The sequence below is a fragment of the Arachis hypogaea genome, chromosome 17 (genome assembly GCF_003086295.3).
Source record: "Arachis hypogaea cultivar Tifrunner chromosome 17, arahy.Tifrunner.gnm2.J5K5, whole genome shotgun sequence".
NCBI classification, from domain to species: Eukaryota; Viridiplantae; Streptophyta; class Magnoliopsida; order Fabales; family Fabaceae; genus Arachis; species Arachis hypogaea.
The window spans coordinates 36509519-36515747 of record NC_092052.1 but is presented as its reverse complement, the minus strand read 5'-3'; the positions used below and the strand labels follow the sequence as shown (position 1 = coordinate 36515747).

Genomic DNA, 6229 nt, shown 5'->3' with positions numbered 1-6229 from the left:
AATGTCGAGGGAGTTTGAATCTCTTTGTGTCGTAGGACAAAGTGAGCGTCGCGTTCAAGCAGCAGCGGATCAAAGCCACGTTCGTGACCCAAAGGTTGTCAGGTCGAATGGTGAACCTCGCAGGAGCATGAATGGCAATAAAGGGAGGCGTTGCCGGTGGTGCTTCGGATTAGGCCACGATCGAAGAAATTGCACTGCCATGGACGACGATGTCGACGATGAGGTTTGTATGTGTTGGTTTATTTCTAGCATTGTTGTTTGTTATTTTCGTTGCATGTGGTTATGCTTCACGTTGTTACTTGTTACTTATTTGATGATAATTGTGGTGCAATAAAAAGATTTAACTCCAAAAATTGATTTGATGGACGAAATATGATTTTGTAGGATGGTAGACCTAGACATAAGGGAGTTGATTCTTCCGGAAAGAGGTCACTATGAAATTAGTTGGATGGCAATGACTGTATGTGAATGAATTGTTCACCTCATTAGGATAGAGTTACATCTTCTTAACTTTTGGTTATCTACTTTGGACACTCTAGTTGAGTTGATAGGGTTAGACCTTATTATGGTAGTCTTTTCTACTGTGAAAACTGTTCTTATGTGGTCTTTTACTAATGAATGAGACTTGTGTGAACCAAGATTGTTGGTGCTAAGTGCATATAATTTATTCCATTCATGTTGTGGCTCTTAGGCTGTGATGTTAGATTTAATTTATGCAATAGATTGTGGTAATTCCCATTCCGGAAATTTCTATGGTGCTTCAATGCAAGAACAAGCATGTCATGATGTCCTTGCGTCAGCTATTGTTTCTTCAATTTCTACCATACCGGAACTGAAATACTGAATTTTTAAACTTGTATCTGTTGCTGTTCACTCATGTCTGCATCATGCACCACTTGGATCTGTATATTCGATGTCATAGTTCCTTCTAAGCGGATCATCCGATTCGATCATCTACCGTTATGGGTGGTAGAATGAGAAATTGATCAGCATGCTAGTGATTCCATGTAATTATAATTTTATAAGACACGAATGCTACTATAGAAAATTCTTCTCTATTTTCAGTTGCTACTATGGACCACTTTCATTTAATTAAATTTTAGCAACATATTATTATGAAACTAAATTGTAATCCAGCTTTAATTAGGTTTTTCAGGTTAAGAGAAGTCTACCATGATACGAATTCTTATGTATGATTAATTCAATGTTTAACATAGCTAAGTAGCCATCATTTTCATTATTAAATGAAAGGAAAATTGTTGAGAACCTATTTAGGGATTCACATTATTCCACGTGTTATGCTGAGCATAGTTTTTTAAAATTGAAAAGGAAAAAAAGATTTAGGTATAATAATGATCCTAATGATTAATATTATGCAAATCACTCTTTGAAAGAAAAAACTACAATGCTTTCTAGCATTTCAAATATTCTCTTAGCTTTCTATAGAGTACAAATTGTGATAGATTATACACTAGAAGAACATGCACGATGACAAGCGTCAGAATAGAGTGTTCAACTGAAAATCAATCAACAATGAATAGAACAAGAGAAACTTAAAAACTTAGTCTGTTCTATCTGCATTTCACCCAGTTGTAGATAATTTAAATAACATAATAAGCATCATATAATCGGCATCATAAACATAACAGTGTTAACCTCCAAATTGGAGATACACCTCATTGTACAAAATAATGCTCTTAGAAAATTCTTAGTAGTGCAAGTTGGTTGTGTGCCTTAAACAAAAAAACTGGTATCTTAGGCTAATCATGCCTCCTAGCTTGCTATCATGGAGTGACTGAGAAACTCCTCCAATATCTCAGAGCTGCTTCAATGGTTTCCATTCTGTTGTCGTTGTGATACTTTAGTACCATGTCAATTGCAAGGCGCATTCGACTGTAGTCAGTTACCAACTGAAATGTCTGCGACAACGTAAACACACGCCTAGGTTATTACACTGAGTAGTGCAATGATAGATCAAACGAAGGTTTCTACTACTATAAACTGGATTTATGTTAATTTATAAGGTTTTAAGCCACGTGAGCCCAAATTATACCTCAACATCATAGTCGTAGAATAAGTGGTACATGATCATCCACTGTGCTACAAACACGCCACAGTCATTGCTGGTCGAGTTCATAGCCCCATTAAGGAAAAATTTAGACCATGTAAGGAATCAGCTTTTGATTTTTCAGAATCAATTGAAATATGGCAACAGTTGCAATCATGGAATTAAAAAGTAGTTTTCTAAATCAATCACCTTTGTGGAAGTTGTTGAGTAACATTTGGCTCCGTAATCTCAAACTCACTGCATTCAATTTTATCCGTGTCTTCATTAGCATGCCAAGCACGGTCATCCAAAAGGTCATCCAGAAAGATTGCCTGTGGCATAAAAGTAGTGCATTCTTGTTAGCAAATAACTTTCAGCAACATTTTTGCTGTGAGAATATTATTACAACCACAACAAGAAACTAAGAACCAAAATTATACAAATGGTTTGCGTGAGAAACCCCAATCTTGCTATTAAAGAAAAGAGACGTCAGGTTGCACGAAATTAAGACTGAAAATGAAAATTCCAGACCCTCAGATTCACCTGAATACAACGTTGCTGAAGGTACTATGTGGCATACACATACCAATCCCAGGATATGATCAAACCCAATAGTAAAACATTTAATATGACAATTAAAAACACAATGCAATATTCCCAAGCTACATGTGACTCACCATAGGCCTGCTCTTAGCCATAATTTGGGAGTCAAGTATTACTAGAATATCAACCATGTGAAGGCACAGAATCCCAGAGGTGGTATGATAACTAATTCACTGTTGTGAATTTTAAAATACTCAAAGAAACAAAATGCCAAAATCAGATTCATATAGCACATTCGTCATAGTAAGGTCCTTTCATTTATAGTCAAATAATAAAAGCATATGCATAGCAAACACATACAACTATTTTCAGAATCTTGTTCGTCATACTTTATGACCAGCTATGGTAATTGGCCATTTCCGAATAAGAAGATTACCAATCTCCTACTCAGGCGATGTCTCTTTGACCTGGCTATTGGGGACCTCAGTGAGTCAAGATAAACAAATCGATTTCGTGCAAGGTCGACTATAACAAGAAACCAGTGGTTGTCGCACCACATTGGGCAGTAAATCTAACTCATATAAGTGGAAACAAAATGTGCATTAAGTTATCAACGAAGGATATGTGGGAGCATCGTGTAACATAATAAGTATGTGTGCATACCTTTAGGACTTCATCGGCGTAACCCATGAAGTCCTTTCTTATGGCAGAAATTGTTGCCTCCGGTATAGGACCTCGTCCCGTAGCTATTTTCTGTAGAGTGAAAATGTGACAACACCGCTATTGTTACGGAGTTAAAAACATCATTCTTACCGGGATTCAAGTCTTTTGGCTATAAGAACAGCGAACAATTCCGAGGAAAACGGAAATAAGGGTTCAAAAACTAACCGTAAAGGTCGTCGGCAGGTATCATTGCAGCCTTGTGAGGTCTAAGGCAAGCATCCTTGCCCGCAGAATCAGTACTTGTATATAACTGAACACGGACATTAGAACGAAAGCATCTGGTCTTCAAAAGATAATCGGCATTCAATTTAGATAGTTAGAGTTGTGTGACATACATCGTCAACTACTTGCCTCCCTGGCTCTAAAGTCTTTAGGGCCTTGCGCGTCATGGCACAGTGCAAATTCGAAACGAGTATCTCCCTGAACAAAGTGGAAGGGCCTTTAAATAGCTGCCCATACTTACAACATTTATAACAGTCAGGTGACTCTCAAAATATCAATTATAAGTGTCAAAGTTTGGTTATACAGACTTAGTAAGGGTTTACGAACGTGCTTACAAGAAGGAAGAAAATATCAGTTCGGAAAATATCAGTTATAAGGAAATACGAAAGGATATACGAACATGCCTACAACAGGGAACAAGACCTAAAAAAATAATGATAAGAAAGTACTATTAATCTATTATATTCTGGAAAAATAAATCAGGTTCGGGAAATGAGATAAAATTCATACGGCAAAATATAAATCATTATTTATATTCCATAGTTGTAATAAGTAACTAAGTAATGGCTTCTGTCGATATATCAAGTATTTGTTATAAACACTTATATTTCGTTGTTGTGATCTGGTAGTTTTCCCCCATTCCTGCCTTATATGTAGTAGGAGAATTTCTTCATATATTTATTATTCAGAAATTAATTTTATTTTGTATATGTGTACTCAATAACTAAATAAATGAAACGTGCTGCTGTTGATAAGCTAACTTTATCTTGGATTATCTTACCTGTAAGAAGTGAATTTCTTTATTTATTCTCTTTACCATAGAAAAAGTGTCGTTTGGTTACATCTCTTTCCTATACCAAACGAAATTTATCATTTGTTCTTTTTATTTTGGCATACCAAAACTCAATCAAAACCACACCAGAGTCATAGCGATTAAGCGGAGAGTTAAGAAAATAACTTACGCCGCAGTGTTAATTATACAGTGACAAGTAATAATTTCATTTCAACCAATACTCACTCTGGGTCCAGTGCAGTATTAAAGATGTAGGATGCGATAGCTAGGTGTAATCCATTATCTCCATGTCCGGAGTAGGTTGAAACGAGACCGGCATACCCTGGACATTGACATCAATGGGTAAAGTCAAATCTCATGCAGCGATAGTTCACAGTAAATATGACCAATGCCAATAGCTCATCCTTATTTAACGAACAAACCTTGGGAATTTTACTACCAACATCCTCTGCCATAAAATTGCTATCTAGGTGCCTCAATTGCATGAACTTCTATTGAAGGGCTCGAGCCCGAGAAATCTTCACAATCATATAGGTGACATACGAGCTGTGGGGTTTGTCACATCCAGTTGAAATCATCGAAGCCGGGAACAGATTACGCCACCCCCTAAGACCAGACTTCGTTGGTGCAGCCTTGGAGGACGGATTCATTTTGGCATTGCCGCGCCTGAACTTAAAGGATCCGTCGTCCGAGTTGCTCATACGGTTCGCATGCGAAAAGTAATCAGGGTCGTCCTTCGTGTTGCTTTTAGTCTTGGTGTTATGCCATTTGTATGTTCTTAAACTTGGCTGATCTCTCTTTGCAGCGTGTTTTCCTGTAGTATTAACCCTGTTCTTGGACTGGATTGCATGCGGAGAATTGCTCCCCACAATCAGCGATCCGTCCTTCCCACCTATGGCCTGGTGTAGCATTGCGAGGACATCCTGGTTGAATTGTCTCTGTTTCATAACTATAACTTTTAAATCCTCTATCTGTTGCTGGATCTGCTCAAACTGTGAAGCCATATTTAAGCCGATACCTCCATGCCGAGGACGGTTGCTGTGTTTCTTCCTACAAAAGGACAAACTACTATTCTAATCTCGCAGCAATGATAAATAAATTATTACGTAACCACATTGCAACATATGCGACACACATGGAAATATGCAACTAGACAATATAAAGTGACAAGAATTACCTCTGCGAAACTCCCAGAGTTGGGGTCTCGCTAAAGCGTGTTTTTTTGCCGTCTAGTGCTGTACACAAAAGCTGTTGCAGCCTGTTCCTGAACCTCATCGGAGGAGGAGGAAACGACCACAGGCCCATCAAGTATCTCGATCTCGTTCTCCATTGTGCACCTAACCTGCATACCACCTCAGTCGTCATCATTCAAGGTCGACGACTTTGGCTGCTATTACTGGGATGGAAGATAGTGTGTTCGGGGGCCAGTGGAGTTGTGGCATCGAATTCATCATAATTGGCTTGGTTGGTCAACATTTGTTGGTAATAAACCCTAGGTAAAATTAGAAGATGGGAATAAGCTCGGTTTTTATTGCCTATTTGGGTTGGACGTATTGTACTACTTTTGGAAGCCAAATGAAGGTATTACAGCCCATCTTTATTTTTTTTTTTGGTTGAGCTACCTTTTTTAGCACTATGTTTTTGTCGTTTTGTTTATGTTCTTTCTTAAAATAAAAATACCGGACAATGCCTGAGGAGTTGGGCCAAAAAATACTAAAAACCTTGTAACAATGGACCACATGTTTTTAAAGTGGTTGCAAATGATTTTCATCCCAATTCTGTAAGGAAGTTTATCTGTAATCCTATTAAAAAAAATAAATTACAATAACAATTCAAATTAGGCCAGGCTACAATATATTATACGTTAACATATTAACGTATCTAGTTCATATTACTTTATA

The 6229-nt window shown here is 37.5% G+C and overlaps 1 protein-coding gene across 2 annotated transcripts; it reads right to left on the bottom strand.

The window, feature by feature from the left end:
• Positions 1-1547: 1547 nt before the first annotated feature.
• On the bottom strand, positions 1548-5814 carry LOC112767392 (uncharacterized). 2 transcript variants are annotated; one of them, XM_025813253.2, is made up of 8 exons: positions 5506-5807; positions 4751-5378; positions 4554-4650; positions 3479-3733; positions 3254-3343; positions 2258-2379; positions 2054-2123; positions 1548-1919 (listed from the first exon to the last, which is right to left on the bottom strand). In XM_025813253.2, exons 5-8 carry the CDS (start codon positions 3278-3280, stop codon positions 1785-1787), a joined length of 354 nt encoding a protein of 117 aa, XP_025669038.1. In that variant the 5' UTR covers positions 3281-3343; positions 3479-3733; positions 4554-4650; positions 4751-5378; positions 5506-5807; the 3' UTR covers positions 1548-1784. The 2 variants fall into 2 exon arrangements, 1 of the variants encoding a protein (XP_025669038.1); XR_011874730.1 differs by lacking the exons at positions 1548-1919; positions 2054-2123; positions 2258-2379; positions 3254-3343 and having other exon boundaries at positions 5506-5814.
• Positions 5815-6229: the final 415 nt, after the last annotated feature.